Source organism: Capsicum annuum, chromosome 3 (assembly GCF_002878395.1).
Source record: "Capsicum annuum cultivar UCD-10X-F1 chromosome 3, UCD10Xv1.1, whole genome shotgun sequence".
In the NCBI taxonomy this organism is placed as follows: domain Eukaryota; kingdom Viridiplantae; phylum Streptophyta; class Magnoliopsida; order Solanales; family Solanaceae; genus Capsicum; species Capsicum annuum.
Window position 1 is genome coordinate 2,476,821 of NC_061113.1, and position 15,101 is coordinate 2,491,921.

A 15,101-nucleotide genomic window follows, 5' to 3' on the forward strand; every position below is an offset into this window, starting at 1 on the left:
TTTTAACATATCAAAAACGACAATTGTTTTTTCCACATTTTACTCTTAATATTAATTACTTATTCTTTAAATCTTTTTACAAGACATAATAGTAAAAATAAATTAATAGGAATAGTCTCATAAAATGGTCATGTCACTCATTATTTTTGTAATGAACTTGTCAATTTCAATTATGATAAATAAAAATAAATGAAATCAGAGAACGTTTATGTTGGCTTAATGAACGAAACTGCTATGCAATTTCAAATTGCAAGTCACATATGATAGTGATGTGCAATGTACAACTTGCCATTAATATTTTTTTACAAAAAATGTCAAAAAATACTTTAGTATATGCTGGAAATAATGCATGCAAACTCATACTAAACTGCTATAAATAGAAGCCATTAGTTTCTTCATTCTTCAATTTCAAATATCATAAAATACTAATTAATCTTTAAAGAAAAAAAGGAAAAATGAGTTGTAGTTCCAAGACATTTCTGTTGGTTTGCCTTTCTTTGGCTATTTTTCCAATAATAATATCCTTACAGGTTGCTGCATTTCCATTTTCAATTCCAGAAATCCCTGTGAACGTTATACCTAAGGCGGCTAATGAAGGTTGGTTTGCTCTGATACCATATTAAAATTGTGAAATCTTAAATAATATTAATTATCGCAACATTGAAAATCTCAAATACATGTTAATCAAGGGTGAATCTACAATAGTAATAGTACTCTTTTCGTCCCATTTTATATGACATCGATCCCTTTTTTTTGTCCATCTCGATCGAAAATTACGGTTTTTTTTTTTTTTTTCGTTTCCCATCTGATGTCTGATATCCACATTGGAGCCCACTAGTCTAGATTCGCGCCGAGTAGAGCCCCATTCGAGGGGTAGCGCTCCTTACCAAAGATTTTTTCATACCCAGGACTCAAACCCGAGACCTCTCTGGTTAAGAGAAGAGCAGTCCATCCACTGCACCACATCCTTTGGTGATGAAAATTACGTCACTTTATTATAATTAGAAACAATTTAACTTTAAAAATTTCTTTTTATCCTTAATAAAATGATTTACAACCACATAAATTAAATATATAAAAATTATTTTGGACAATCAGGATTTTCATTAAGAGAGTTCAAAAATAAATATGTAAAGGTTCGGATAAACCCTCTTGCATAAGGGTAGCTCCGCCCCTGATTATGAACTTAGTATACAAAAGAGGTTGTGAGTTTGGTGATCAGTTGCTTGACATTTGCAAATATTATACTTCCTAATTATTAGTTAAGAGTATGTACTAATTGTATTGTGTGTTCTCCAACTGCTTTAATATATATTTTTGATTGAGTTAAGGCTTATCGAAGACGGTCTCTCTACCTTTCGAGTTAGAGGTAAGATCTACGTACACATTATTATCGAAGACAGTCTCTCTACCTTCCAAGTTAGAGATAAGATTTGCGTACACATTATATATCCGTTAGTAAGTAATTTCTATGAGTGTGTGTTGTACTCTACTTATAATTCAAGAAAATACAATTATGTACTAAGTTGAGTATTATCATGTTGATTAAATTTGTATACCAAGACTTATTCTTTCATGCTTAGTATTATAGTGGCAAAATCAAGAAGGATTCGGAATACAAATAAGTAAACAAGAACTTGTTGGGATCCAAATAATCAATGCGACATGTGGAAAGCTAGTAATTGCAAACACATTGATGATGATAAATTAGACGATAAAGAAAAACATATTAAAAGAAAATAATATTTTGATATGATTTGATCAACGACCTACATATGAGAAAACTAATATAAAAAAAAAAGCACAAAAGCTAATAATTTCCCTCTAAACAAAACTATTTAATGGCTACATTGTCAATATTATTGTGTTGTTGTGGGAAAGAAATATCCAAAGTGTCTTTGTTAAATTGATTAACAAATACATTTCATCTTCTTAGTACAAGAAAACAATTTTTTTTGTAATTTTGTTTATAACATCTAAACGCGATTTGGTGAATCTTAGCAGCTCAGTTGATTGGCTACCTGAACTCCCGCGTTGTTGGCGAGGGTTCGGTTCTCCACATTGTAATTCCCTCTCCATTTCCCCTTCCGCTACCCCAATTTTTTATTTTATTTTTAAATCTAAATGAGATTTAAACAATGGCAAAGGGAGCAATTTCGTTAAGAATGTTCAATATTCAATATAATATAATGTACAGAAAAGTAATATTCGACCTATATACACAGTAGAATTTTCAAGCGAAAGACGTTTAACTGACCTCCCTCGAGCCTACGTAGCTCCACCATAGAGAGAAAGTATAGCCAATTTACAATTTATTTAAAAAGGTTTACACATAACAAAATTTTCAGACAAAACTGAGGCTGCCAAGAAGCATCTTTGAAAATTTTGTGCATCATTGAGGAACAGAACTATGCAGCTGCTTCTGGTAAAAATGTGGTGCAGCCTCCGTTAGCCAAGAAGGATCGATAGTAATGACATTTCGCATGTACTGACGATCAGTTGAAACAAGAGAATGGTACACAATAAACTTTGGGTTGACCCTGTTAAATTCGAGAGAACACATTATAAACTTTAAGATGTAACAGAACATAGGAAAATAGGCAATGCTAATCAAAATCCGTGATGTCCCCTGAATGAATATGTAGTCACGAGGGGAGTGCAGCTATGTTCTCCTTGGAAATATGTCAGTGTCCACGCATACAGGCACATATAGAAGGAAAGATGACGACAAGAAGGAACCAATTCTAGACCAAACCATGCAACAATTTGAGACATTGACTGCTTTTTAATTATGTATTTGACTCAGCGAACATGGATCTTCTTAGCCCACCCGGCTTTTGATCCACTGTTAAGGAAGCATCACGTGATGTTTCGGTTAGGCACATCTCAAGGATTTGAACACTGATGCAGCCAAAGACTGATAGTTAAGTTGGGAAAAGTGTAGAGAAGTTGGGCCTAGGCTCTTTGGAATTCGAACCTATGAGCCAATTCATGATATTTCTCCGATATCAGAAAAAGTATACCGTTGCTTAATGAGCAATTGAGCAACAATATAACTTCCTTGTTTTATAACAAATAAGGAAAAGTACTTTTACATCTGTGTAATATCAGCAAACAAATCAAGTTTTGACAAAAATGTAATATGGAAGTACCTGAACAGCACAGATGAAGGATGAATATAAACTTCTTGAGAAGTTCTGACAGTCTTGTACATCCCATTGTGACTGAATGGCTGTTTCAAAGACAAGCAATAGACGTTATCAAATATGTTCATATCAGAAAAACTGAAGGCCAGCAAGACAATAGAAATGGAAAGAGAGTGTGCCTTTAAGGCAAAACAATTATGAGACTTGTACTAAATTTCATACTCACTTCTAAACGGGCAGCATTGGCAAAAAACCCTGCCGTAATTGCCTTCCTTACTGCCTGCAAAATGACTAAATTTAGTTACGCCTTATTACATCATAAGAATTGCCCTAGAATAAAATTTTTTAAACAGTATTAAAAAAATATGCTGCTATTAAGAAAAAGATGACGCTGCAATCTCTGAGCCCATGAATAAATCTTTAATCATAGAGAGCAATCAGTTACCTGAATATCCCCTTCACAAGATTTCAATCCTATGCCCAACCGTTGTGTAATCCTTTTCAGCTGTTCCCTAACTTCAATTACTTTTCTCTGCATATAGAAGGCAATGGCAAAAAATCCAGGATGTCACAACGTAAAAAAAAATAGAGCATCCAAAATGCTTCCGACGGAAGTTGGATTAGGACTTACCATGGCATGATAATTTATAAAATTCTTGTGACACCATTTTGAAGATTTGTTAGACTGAATGAATCCTTTATACACATTTAAGAATGTGACGTGGTCACCCTGCAAAAGGTACGCCAAAGTTACACATGAATTTACTCGAAGAAAACTAAACAAGTTAATAACTAGAAACAAATAGGCAGCAATCTTAATTCCAATTTCCAGAAAAGTTACCGGTTGGACTATCACTATACAAACTTTCTAATTGCATGTGGTATTTTGTTGGACGCCATCAGACATTTTTAATCCTTGAAGGTGATAGTTAGCAGAGTAGCAAGTTTGTAGAAATCACAAGACAAACACAATATCCGTTCTTTTTTAATTATTTTGCACCAGTATGAGTTCTTGACTGGAAAACCATTTCTGCTTATGCATTGCATCAAGTAAATGAACTTCAACATGTAGTTCAAGTAAAATGCAAATAGGTTATTACTTAGGTGAACATAATAAGCAAATAGAAGAAACCAAAAACCTCGGCAGCTGCGAATTTCAATTTTGCTTCATCCAACTGTTTCTGTACTCCTCTAACAGGAATCCAAATAGACTGCAAAAATGAACAATATGTTGGTCTGACAAAATATAGCAGTCTTGTTTAAGTGCTAAATCAATTAGGGTGCGGAAGACAAGGATTTACCTGTATGGAGAGCACAGCAGCAATGGTAATTATTTCCTCAGAACATCCAAACTCATAAGAAGCCAATATCATTTTAGATATTAATGGGTCCTACACAACAATATAGGTTTCAGAAAGTGAGTAAGAAACTCTTATATTCACGAATTGAAGAATCACATTGCAAATGTAATACACTGAGAGACCTTCGGCAAAGCATCAAACATCTAGTTAATCAACGTACTATTGATGTCACGCCTATGGCACTGAACAATATGAAGTGCATCAGTATCTTGGCCGTGCAAATTGATATTTATTGATTAACATTTAGACGTATAGAAGACGAGGAATAAAATCAAAGACTTTATCTTCAAATTGCTAGTGAGAAGATATCACCTAGCAATTTTTTTCCACAACTGGGATTTGAGCGCAGGTCTCCCTTGGTTTTCATCTCACTTTGTCGACCGCTAGGCCACTCCCTAAGGTGTTACTTTATTTTGTATAAATGCGTAAATATTCCTTGCTCACTACTCCTGTATGATGGATTTCTTTTTTTTAAATCCTTTTATTGGAGAACGGGGAAAGAGGGGTAGTGTTGGTGAGAATGCCATAAAAAGAAGCAGAGAATGCCATAAAAAGAAGCAGAGTTGTAAATTTGACAGAAGAATCCAACTTGCAAGCAATGCTACTGGAGCTGGAAAAAGAAGTTTGCACCGAACAACAAAGACAAAGAAAATGAGGAAATTTAATGAAGCATATGAGACGGTCGGTCAGAAACATACCAGTGGAATCTCGGCAACTTGAAATCCAGTAGGTGAAGTAAGTTTGGCGTCGTCATCTAGTACTCCAAGAGAATACAGTACTTCAAGTGCTCTGATCATCGATTCAGCTGATGGGGATGCTGGCCAATCAAAACCTAAGATATTATCGATTCCTAAGGCCTTCAACTGGGACATTGATAAGAAATGTTATTAGCTAATATCCAAGAAATTTCTCGACAGACTGAAACAATAGGATGAGACTCGGATTTGAAGATTTGACTCCGCAAAGGAGATGAAAAGATGAAGCTCATAAAAAAGCAACACAACAGTTCCTCAACGTGTTCTACTTATAGAAAACATTTACTGAAATTTAAAGGTTGGGAGTTGGATTAATCAATCAGAGGAATGTTCCATATTCAATTTTTATAGAAGAGATTACAAATGGATACCTCTAAAGTGAACCATTTAATGTGTCACTTCCCTTTGCAAGCTGTTGTTATGCCTAGAACCGTTTGAAGTTCACATGAATATTGAATAGTAAAACTTACCCTTACATAACTAAATGGTTTTCTCTTGACTACAACAACAATAACATACAAAGTGTGGCCCTATAAGTGGGGTTCTGGGGAGGGTAGGATGTACGCAGACTTTATACAATGACAAATGATGCTTCAGTTACTAAATGATAACAGATCAGACGTGACATTTTTTCAGGGCAGACAGTCTAGCCAACCTCCCTGATAAGGAGGTCATATCTAGAGCTCCATGCACATCAGGAAAAGAGAAGTCATAGCAAGAAAAAGCACCGGTGTAGTATCTTCTTGGTTCAAGAAAGTCATACCTGGATGACACAGGAAACGAGGTTTGATCTCTGTATCTCCGGGATTCCCACCACAGACATCTCTTTGGAAAAATAATCTTCTGTGTAGAGCCTGAACAGAAAAATCGAAAAGTCAACAATTATATTTCTTAAACGGAAAGGTAACTATAAACATCCCCAGGACTAGAGACAAATAAGGAATTCTCTACTTCCTATTTAAACTTAGACATAGTCATTTAAAAAAAAAATTAAACATAGGTGAGTCTATTCACCAACTAAGATCTATGATGGAAAGTAGGGCGTCAATTCATCAAATTCACATAAAATGTTCTATAAACTAGTACTTACTCGGTTTAAAATCAAATGACATGGATTAAATTTACAATGACAAGAAAAATTTACAGTATTTCATTGAGTTGGGAGTTAGATATGTGAATTTTTTCACATGCAGAAAGATGAGATAATAGATCTTTATAGTTTATTAACATGATTAGCATAAAAATGACCCAGTACATGAATAAAATATATTTAGTGTCAGCCATTGGAAGATTAATTAGGGACAAACGGGAGATATGATAGAACAATTTGGGACTTCGGGAGTGTTAAGCTTTGAAAAAAATCAATCATAATGATATGTCTCCTTCAGTGGTGCTTCTAGGAGTAAGTTTCAGATTATAACGTGTGGCCAGTCACCAACCTAAAACACTTTCCTGGTCGAACTCTTCCAGCTCTACCAGCCCTTTGTCGAGCAGATGCCTTTGATATTGGTGCCACTACCAAATTCTCAATATCTGAAATCTGATTTAAAGCAGATCCAACATAAAAACACAATATCAGGAAAGACATGCATATATTGCATTATTTTGGCATGTATGGATTGAATTCCTTTTGGCATCTATAATGGCATTCTTTATGCATTAATTACCAGAAACTGAATCAACAAAACTGGGGAAAGCTCAATACAGAAGTATTGGATAGTATTCCTCAGAAGAAGCAAGAGTCCAACATATAGATCATATACTTGATAGCGACAGAGCCAAATTATCTTCCCATGTTTGTTCATTAAAGCATGTTTTGAGCATCCATGCTTACATTAAGCAAAGAGACCAATAGGAAGAATGAGGGGAGGCTTAGGGTTAAAATATTAAAGCTTATAGAACACAAGCTTATTATAAAAGTTCTACAAAGTCTCAGTCAGGAGTAATGGCACCTGGAAACAGGTAATGCGTGTAACATATGTCAATCCTGATTATGGTGCACAAAACCAGAATGACGACTCAGAAAACTGCTACTAAAAGAGGTCAAACATCGACGTGTGTAGAAATTTATTTTAATAACAGCAGCAAGATCAGCCAAAACAAGCTGATCAGAAAGCATGGAAAAAGAGTCAAGTCAAACAGATAGAAAAAAGTACCGGGTTGTAAAAACGTTGTTTTGAGAACCCGCTATCAACAACATAGACAATACCCTGAAGAGAAAGAAACGCTTCAGCTAAGGAATATGATAAAGACAAACATAATAACATTTATGCCTCAAAAAATTTGACCACTGATGTCTCAGATTTATACCTCTAGAGTCAACGACGTCTCAGCAATATTTGTTGAAAATATCACTTTTCTTTTTCCTTTGGGAGTAGGGGAAAACACAAGGTCCTGTACAATTGAGAAAAAAATTGGTGAAAAGTTCTACGAATCTTATCCTGAAAACTGCATGATGCATTACCCTACCTGATCTGCTCGAGGAAGTCCCGAGTATAGTGGCACAGTAACCAGTCCTGCAAGAAAAGTGAATTGGAAAAATTATGAAATCTATCCTTTATTTCTTTTTTCTTTGATTTGATACAAGGCAATGTATTTATCTATAACCACTTTTCTATTATGTGTTAGCAATGCTATTATCACTTAGCAATGGTTAAGAATTATTTGCGACCTTGCTTCCCACTACTTTGCGCTTCTTCAGTAAGCAACTGTATTGCAGCATCAATATCATCTTGACCAGTGAGAAACACCAGAATATCTCCCATCCGTTCCTACAAGTATCAATGAAGAGCCATAAATAAAGTGTTTTATGTTAGTATATTATGAATCAAAGAAAGAAATGTAGAGAAATAGTTCATCATTGAGAACTAATCCCAACATTTTTCACATTTGAGCATTATGTAGCGAAATAGTACAACGAAGTCATCCTATAGAGTGTACCTGGTCATGGATCGACATCACTGTTGAAACAGCGGCCCAAACATAATCAGAAACGGGATCTTCAACATAAAATATCTCAACATTAAATCCCCTACCCTAGAAGGACAAAGTGAAAGAAGATGATACTTCAGTAAGGTTGCAAATCAACCAAAGAAAATCATAAACAAAATCCTCTACCCTAGACGTTCATAGAATATATAGTGATCCAATAGTCATGCTGCAATTTAAATAAGCGATCTAGTTAATAAACTTCATAGATTTTTGGTTGTGCAAACAAAGCAAACAGAAAAGAGAGATTGTCTCTCAAATCCATATACCTCAACTGACAGAATAGCAGGTTCTTTAATTGGTCCTTGCTCCTGCTCGCATCGTCTTCTGCTAATTTTTGGTCACATATAAAAGTTTTAGTGCATACTGTAAACCTAGACACTAAAAGAAGATACATAACTGTGAAAAGAATTTACTGCTTTTTAGAATGAAATAATATGATGCAAGCGAAAATTGTCATGTATACAAAGGGATCAAAGGCTGCTCGGAAGTTGAAACTCAGAAAACTAGTGTTACTCAGAAGAGCATAGGAAAAATAAGGTATCCTATTTCGTGATACTGAAGTGTCAAATAAGAATTATGCAATTAACATTCCTTTAAGTAGTTCAAGTTTTCACCCAGGGTGTTGCCTAGTTGTCAATGAAGTGGAAGGAGAAACATAAGGTCTCAGATTTAAATCCCTGCGGAGACAAGACATTAGGTGATTTCTTCCCATTTGTCAAAGGCTTGGTGGACAAGGTTACCTGGTATTTGTTGTTGGTGGGAGGTAACTGGTATCCCAAGGAAATAATAGAGGTGAGTGCAAGCTGGCCCGGACATCACAATTATCAATATAAATAAGTAGTTCAAGGTTTTTTGTAGCTCTGGTAACTAATCAACCGCATGCTTCTTCAAAAGCCATTTCAATCGTTACCATAGAGTTTACGTCTTTGTTCTCAATAGCATGGATAAAATCCTATGTAAGCATTGCTCAGACAAAGGCAGGAAACATCATTCACTAATGTACCAACTAACTAGCACTATGACCCATTGAACTTCCTTTAACTAAATTTACACAAAAGGAGTGTGGTCGCAAATGAAGAAGTAAGTTGAGATCTCTTGAAATTAAGCTTCACAAGTTGAGATCACTTGAAATTAAGCTTCACAAGGACCACTATATCATTGTGTCAAACCAATACCAAGAGACAAGAGACAGGAACCAAAGGTGAGTGATAAAGCAAAAGTTAAATGACTATTCACATTATTTTAATTCTCGTCTTTGAGAGTAAGAGTATTTATTTAGTTTTAACCCCATTAAATATTCATCAATTAGCTCACAGAAACAACTAATCAAAAAAGTACAACAACAACAACAACAAACCCAGTGTATTCCCACTTAGTGGGGTCTGGGGGGGGTAAGATGTACGCAGTCCATACCTCTACCTCTAATCAATAAAGTAATAAACAATAATTCTTGTTTCCAAAGTTTGCATAAGATCAGCTCAATCTTTATTCTTAGGATCGTCTTCTCTACTCAATTCAACAAAGGCTACAGCCAAAACTTGAGTATTGAAGAAAGAATTGCTAGCATGTGTTCAAACTCTTCCATACATTATCGAGCAACTCCAAGATGCCAGTCGCATACTTCACCCCTCTTAACCTCCTGGATAGAAAAGATCGCATACCTCAACTGTCCACAAAGACCACTTGGGCGAACCATCAGAGCTAATGATTTAATACTAAAAGGGAAGTGCACTGGAAACAATTTACTTAGATACGACCTGTTCTTGAACTTTCTGTTCCAAGAAAAGTTCACATCTTCCACTACATATTCAAAACAAGGCAAAGCACTAATCCCAACAAGGTGAAAAGTACATGATATATCCAATCAAAGAATACAACTCAATACAAAAAGCATAACCCAAAAGCATGCAGAAGATTCAGACTAGAATTTTTGAGGATAGAATTATAAAGCTTCGGTAAATACTCATCACAAGAAGAAACCAACCTGGTATTAAAGAAAGCAGCCATTGATTTTGCTTCAATCGTAGCTGATGATATTATAATACGCAGTTCAGGGCGACGCCTTTGAATCTAAATTTGCAGAAGCCATAGAAAAAGTTAACATTTTAAGAGACAAGAACTAAACTAAGGGCACTTAAATGAAAAGAAAATACAAAGACCAGTACAGATTACTTCCTGATCGACCTTTTTCAGTAGTCCCAATAAGATGTCCGTTGAGAGAGACCTTTCATGAGCTTCATCTACCATAATCACACTGCATGATTAGAAAGACAAATCAGATACAATTTTCTCCAAACAGTACAGAAATTTTTAATATCTGCTAGAAGTAGAAAGTGGATTAATTTCATACGCACGTGTGATTTTTAGGAAAGAAATCAGACTACTTCAAAATTAAGACGGCTTTCAGGACAGGTGAGTGTTGTGAAAGGAAAAAAGCATAATAAAGAGACAAGTGCTTGAGCAATTCTAAGAGCAACCATCATGTGCATTATGAAAAAGATCCCCGAAATATAAAAAGTGTATGTCCACATACAAACATGTAACACAAGAAAGATAATTTAAAATACAAAAAAGGGTCATTTGGTCTAAGAAATTGAAATTTTTGCAATCAGGTGAGACATGTAAAAATAAACATGTTAATCAAGTCCAAAATAATATTGCTTTGTGAATTTGATAATTTTAAGTTTTTTTCAGAATAGTGAACAATTTTCTTATATTAAATTTCTGATTTCCTATTACAAATCACTAACATTGTCATCCATAATGCTTCCTTAACAATTAATATATCACTTTGACAACTATGTTAATTGTTAAGTGTTGCCCTATCAAGATAGCACATCTGAGCACTCAGCACAAACTTTACCACCTTGGTTTTAGTAATAATGAGTGAACTAAGAGAGACGAACCCCTAAACCCTGCTGCACCTAGCTTCAGCTCTTAGCAATGCGCAGGATAGGCCTCTAACAACACAACTCCTACTAATGGCATCAATTTATCTTTGCACTTGCAAATTATAGGTCTAAAGTTAGCCATAACTATAAAATACAAAAATTCACCCCAACCAGAGCTTAATCTCAAGGAGTTCCCTGCGAGATAGAATCTAGACGATCAATCCCAATAGCATCTAGTTGCATTTTATGGAACCTCAACCTGGCTACATCATTTGTAGCTCTTGAATTGTGAGAAGAACAAACAAGATTCTAGACAATAGACACTTATACCACTGCAGGTCACATCTTAACTTTTGGATCAGTGTAAGAGCCCAACAACACATGCATGATAAACTGGATCAGTGACGCAACCAATGAAAAACTGTAATCCTTTTGTCCCTTTTGTTGACCAACTTCCTAGTTTAGTACATTCTATAGCTTTGACCTCTTTCATAGAATGGCAAAATTTCCACTCCAACAATTCATACTAATACTTTTTTTGAAACGGTGGTACTCGGGCAGCCTGCCCCATCTCGACTATTTCATCGGGGACTTGCTACCTCCTACATACGTAAGGGGTAACTCTGTCCACCAATGCTTGAAAGAACTAAGAACTCACCTAGCATTTTAATCTTTGCTAGAATTTGAACCTTGTCTCCCATGATTCTCACCCACTTCATTGACAACTAGGTCATGCCCTTGGATGAAACAATTCAAACTAATAAACATTGAAATGATTTACGCTATAATCTGTGCACTTTACATTAGTTCCAATTTGATGTGACATCTTATGGTCCGGCCCTTCCCCGGACCCCTGCATAGCTGGAGCTTTAATGCAACAGGCAGGCCATTTTTTTAAAAAAAATTAGTCATCTCTACCAAATACAATATACCAATAAACATTGAAATGATTGACACTTGAATTTCATGAAGCTCAAAAGTCAAGAACGAGGGCGTAAATAATAGAATGAAAGTAGTACTACATGATGAAGAAAATAGAAAAGGAGGCAGTCGAACCCTTCCAAGGCATAAACAGTACCTATACTTACTCAACAGAGGATCATCCATCATTTCCCTCAGCAGAACTCCATCAGTAAGAAATTTGACCCTAGTTAATTCCTGTAGTGCAAGAACACCACCATTACTATTCCAGGTCAACATTGTCACGCAGCACTAAAAAACTAAATTTCTTTCCTGGACAAAATATCATAAGACCTAACACCTTGAAATATGCAATCCCAGCAGATGTCAAAAGATTTATCTGCTCTTTTAGGAACTTATGAACTCTAAAAATACCTATAATGAAGCAAAAGATTATTTCCTTTATCCCAACAAAATGGTAAGTACAAAGAAAGAGCTCCCACCTCATTCGTGATATCTTCAAATCGAATAGTATAACCAACTTCCTCACCAAGTTTAACATCCATTTCTTCGGCAACTCTTGTAGCAACTGCCTGCACCATAATAGATTGAGACTTGAAAGATGCGTTTCAAAATAACTGAACCATAAGGAACATTGTGATCCAAAAGATTATGAGCAGGATGTTTGTGTTGATCTTCAATATCATATGTTTGGGCCAAGAAGATGTCAACAGTAGAAATTTTCGTTTTCGTGACCAAGAAAGTAGAGTAACTACAGAAAACTTTAACTGTATATACAAGTATCCAGGGGAGTCTCAAAAACAAAGTTACAAGTACAAATATATCTGTCCCTCACAAGCACCCATCCATACTACTTGCATTTACTCTTGATTTAGAAAGATACCAAGACAAACATATAAGAAGACACAGAAATTCACTTATTAAAGAGCATATAGAGGTCTGGAACTGAATACTGCACCTGGACGGCCAGTCTCCTTGGTTGAGTGCAAGCTATCATGCGCCCTCCCTCAGCCCAACCAGCTTCTTTCAGGTACTGCACACATCAAAATGTACCAAGTACCATTAAACTTCTCCAGTTACTAGAAGAGTTCAATTCTCTAAACAAACTAAAACGAGATGTTCATTCACATCTTCTAGACAAAGAATACAGATACTACAACTATGGCTCCACTTGACACTAATATGTTTCATAAAAAAACCGTTTTTTGGTAAAATTATTTATAATGTTTGGTTGCCAAAACAATTAGAGAATTTTAAACCAAGGGGAAAACAATTTACTGCATTATGAGGCTAAGTCGTTTTCTCCCTCTATATATCTCTTGCTCCTACCGACATATTACTTCCACTCTTCACAACTAAAAATTATTACTCCCTGTATCTCAATTTATATGACTCGCTTTCCTTTTTAATCAGTCCCAAAAAGAACGACACGTTTCTACTTTAGTAACAATTTGACTTTAAAATGTCCATTTTACCCTTAATGGAATGATTTATAGTCATACAAATATCTATAACTTGTTTTAAACCACAAGTTTCAAAAGTCTTTCTTTCTTTCTTACACTTCATGTTGAATCAAACTACCTCACATAAATTGAGATGGAGAGAGTAGTAAGTATCACATCACATGCTTCAAAAAAAACCTCCCCCAAAACCAAATATAAGGAAGTTTGTTAGAAAATTATATTGTGTAAAAAGAGTAAATCTTTTCTTGTGTATATAAGTTTTTGAATCCACTTGATATAAGTGAAGCTGTAGTGACAAAGATGCATTCATGCATATTCTTGAATCCTCTTATTAAAACCTTTTTCCAAGGCGAGTCAACTGACACCTACACTGTGTAGATAGGCCAATCTTTTTCTTTTTTACGTACATATACTATTTGTTGAGATCTCATGGCTTCTTCGTGTATTTTCTTCTTTATATTTTGAATCCCAGATTAAATTCATAGCTCCGCCATAGTCCCGGATAATGGAAGAAGGGTGCTGATCAAATGCAAAATAGTCTAACTATTATGAAACATCTGAATACTAAAGATACAACTAATATCGAGGACTGTAGATTCATATAGCCGACCCCAACAAGTTCAAGACTGTCAAACATTTGATTAATCAGATATTCTACCAAGGAGGACATTTCACATCGTACTAAAAATATAAAAAATAGAAAATTAACATACAACAACGTACCAGTAAATTTCTACAAGTGAAGTCTGAGGAGGATAGAGTGTACACAGACCTTACCACTACCTCGGAGAGGTAGAGAGGCTGTTTCCGGAGGAAAAAAAAAAAACTTTACATAAAACCAAGAACACTAACCTGAGGAATTTGGGTGGTTTTTCCACTTCCAGTTTCTCCAACAATAATGGTAGTAGCATGAGTCTCCACTGAGTAAAGAATAGCAGTTTTGTACTTGTACACAGGCAGCCTTTGCCTTTGCTTCTCTAAACTCCCATACCCAAATCTTGAAATCACATAAAATTACATAAATAACAACATATACAAAAAAAAGATGGCTTAACACATAACAAGCTAGAATATTCCATAAACACTCGAACTAAGCTATAGTTCAATTGAACTAAGCAACTCCTAATAAAGTGTTCCAATTTTTGCATACGTTTAGTTAAGTTAAAGCACATTAAGCATGTCATTTTCTTTCAACTATATGAATTCGCCTAAATAAGCCGTAAAATCCCATTGCCTTATGATTAAAATAAATGTCATATCATATTTTATGTGGTTAACTTAACTAATTAAAACACATGCGATTCTTTTTTTTTCAATATTTAAATGCATAGTGTCTAATTGGCACACCTTAATTGGAACAAAACTTAGTTCGAGTGTCTAAATGGAATATGTATACGCAAAAAAAATGGTTTAACACATAACCAGCTAGAATATTCTATAGACACTCAAACTAAGTTATATTTCAATTGAACATCTCAACTCCTAACAAAGTATTCCCAATAGACATTTTCCATTCAAATTTTTGAAATTTTTTTGTATAGGTTCTCATTCGTATGTTGGATAGTTAAGTTAA

General features: G+C 35.0%; 1 protein-coding gene and 1 long non-coding RNA gene across 3 annotated transcripts in view; one reads left to right on the plus strand and one right to left on the minus strand.

Annotated features, from left to right (window-relative positions):
* The first annotated feature begins 423 nt into the window (after positions 1-423).
* LOC124896946 lies at positions 424-3,410 on the plus strand. The gene is made up of 2 exons (XR_007053315.1): positions 424-597; positions 2,349-3,410. It is a non-coding gene; the product is annotated as an uncharacterized LOC124896946 (long non-coding RNA).
* LOC107864357 (probable pre-mRNA-splicing factor ATP-dependent RNA helicase DEAH9) overlaps positions 2,155-15,101 on the minus strand; it is a 16,692-nt gene continuing 3,745 nt past the window's right edge. The window contains exons 2-23 of one of the 2 annotated variants that reach the window (XM_016710712.2): positions 14,381-14,525; positions 13,024-13,098; positions 12,548-12,637; positions 12,223-12,302; positions 10,438-10,507; positions 10,238-10,323; positions 8,520-8,577; positions 8,203-8,298; positions 7,934-8,033; positions 7,732-7,778; positions 7,573-7,656; positions 7,419-7,472; positions 6,702-6,802; positions 6,026-6,116; positions 5,206-5,370; positions 4,448-4,537; positions 4,286-4,357; positions 3,778-3,876; positions 3,592-3,678; positions 3,373-3,426; positions 3,153-3,232; positions 2,155-2,540 (exon numbers count right to left, since the gene is read on the minus strand). In XM_016710712.2, the coding sequence (XP_016566198.1) occupies positions 2,393-2,540; positions 3,153-3,232; positions 3,373-3,426; positions 3,592-3,678; positions 3,778-3,876; positions 4,286-4,357; positions 4,448-4,537; positions 5,206-5,370; positions 6,026-6,116; positions 6,702-6,802; positions 7,419-7,472; positions 7,573-7,656; positions 7,732-7,778; positions 7,934-8,033; positions 8,203-8,298; positions 8,520-8,577; positions 10,238-10,323; positions 10,438-10,507; positions 12,223-12,302; positions 12,548-12,637; positions 13,024-13,098; positions 14,381-14,525 (1,972 nt within the window). In that variant the 3' untranslated portion in view covers positions 2,155-2,392. Of the gene's footprint in view, positions 2,541-3,152; positions 3,233-3,372; positions 3,427-3,591; positions 3,679-3,777; positions 3,877-4,285; positions 4,358-4,447; positions 4,538-5,205; positions 5,371-6,025; positions 6,117-6,701; positions 6,803-7,418; positions 7,473-7,572; positions 7,657-7,731; positions 7,779-7,933; positions 8,034-8,202; positions 8,299-8,519; positions 8,581-10,237; positions 10,324-10,437; positions 10,508-12,222; positions 12,303-12,547; positions 12,638-13,023; positions 13,099-14,380; positions 14,526-15,101 lie in introns of both variants that reach the window. The other variant, XM_016710711.2, reaches the window with a different exon arrangement.